Raw genomic sequence first — 1,537 nt, 5'->3', positions numbered from 1 at the left:
ATTTATTTTTTATTTTTAATAGCATTTCTACATAACCCACTATGAAAGTAAACGAAGGTTCATTGTCTGACAAACAGGAAGAACAGAGCGGTCTCATGATGGTGATGCAAGCAGATGCTATAAATACAGCTGTGATGGCTCATCAGATCTGCTTTCACATCAGAATCGGAGCCGTGCTGGTCGTGTGCTCAGGGCGGGGACAAAACAATCTGTTTCGTTGCCCAAAAGCGTGCAGCGGGACCTCGCTCCCGCGCCAGCTGGGTTTTCTGGTCTTCGAGGCCGTCCCGGTCAGACCTGTAATTTCTGGGAGGTTAATCCAGCTGCCTACTTTTTCCTGTGTCAACTTTTAGCAGCGGGTAGTCGATGCGGCCCGCGAGATCTGACCAAAGTGGCATGTGGGTCGAGGCAGGCCAGCAAGTTTGTGTTAAACGTTCTTCCTCGCACCCACTCCCTCCAAAGAGGAAAAAAAAACCAAACCCAGCAGAGTTCAGCTGGTGTTGTGTCTGTGTTGATCTGAACTACAACGCTCGGGACGTCTACATGCTCGTGGCACTGAAGCCAAGACAAATGGGCTCTGGCAGCTTTAAAGTACCGTCTCTCTTCACTCGCTCGAGCAGCAGCTCCCGCTTCTCCAGAATGAGCTGAACAATGGCCTTCCTCTGCGAGTTGACCTGTCGAGAAAGGAGAGAAAAATAAAACGTTAATTACAGGCAGAGCATTCCTTCCATGCCCAAGTTTTAAACTGAAATCACATTGAGGACGGAGCTACAGCCGCTACGACCACAAGAAATTTTAGCTTAACATCTGTAAAACTGTACCCGGTAAAGTTGTATTAATGCCATGTAGTTGTGGGGGGGAGTGTCGTGGAAAAAAGAGATTCCCAAAACGACCAGGTGTAGAGCCAGCAAAGTTAAATCAGTTCCTCTGGACGGTTTCTTTTTTGTTGAAACATTTCGTCCTTCATCTAAAAGACTTCATCAGTCGTTATCACTTCATTGCCTCAAACTAGTTTGAGAGTTGGAGCAGGCGGCTGGGGAGAGGGCGGACTCCAGAAATCATCTGAGCACCATCAAACTGGTTGACCCACCATGTGAAGGTGTCATTTATAAGAGTGAGTTTGTTTGTGGCTCCTTGGCCTGATGAAGTCTTTTGGATGAAAGATGAAACGTTTCAACAAAAAGAAACTGTCCAGAGGACCTGACTTAACTTTGTTGGATTTTTCTACCTGGATTATTGAGCATGAATCAGAATCAACTTTATTGTCATTGGACAGTTAAGCACAGCAAAAATACATTTCAGTGCAGCCATCCAAACAAGGGTAGACGGAGTGCACGGAGGCTGCAGCTTCATTGTGAAGCGCTGCCCTTATCGCTTAGATAAGAAAAGGGAAGAAAAACATGAGGAAAGAAGGTATATTTAAAAAAAAAAGATCTCTCACACCATGTCCTTGACACACAGGACACTGTGTAAAGTAGCAAAAAAACTATCTCAGCACAAGCAACATAGATAGACATAAGACATTTTTCGGGGGGGGGGG

At 45.7% G+C, this 1,537-nt stretch overlaps 1 protein-coding gene across 1 annotated transcript in view; it reads right to left on the bottom strand.

The window, feature by feature from the left end:
- The window catches only part of tnfsf12 (TNF superfamily member 12), a 12,733-nt gene that overhangs the window by 7,151 nt on the left and 4,045 nt on the right, over positions 1-1,537 (bottom strand). The window contains exon 2 of the mRNA XM_037683712.1: positions 593-671. Within this exon, the coding sequence (XP_037539640.1) occupies positions 593-671 (79 nt within the window). The remainder of the gene's footprint in view (positions 1-592; positions 672-1,537) is intronic.

Source organism: Nematolebias whitei, chromosome 1 (assembly GCF_014905685.2).
Source record: "Nematolebias whitei isolate Nwh7 chromosome 1, NemWhi1, whole genome shotgun sequence".
NCBI lineage: Eukaryota > Metazoa > Chordata > Actinopteri > Cyprinodontiformes > Rivulidae > Nematolebias > Nematolebias whitei.
This window is presented reverse-complemented; position numbering and strand designations above follow the sequence as displayed.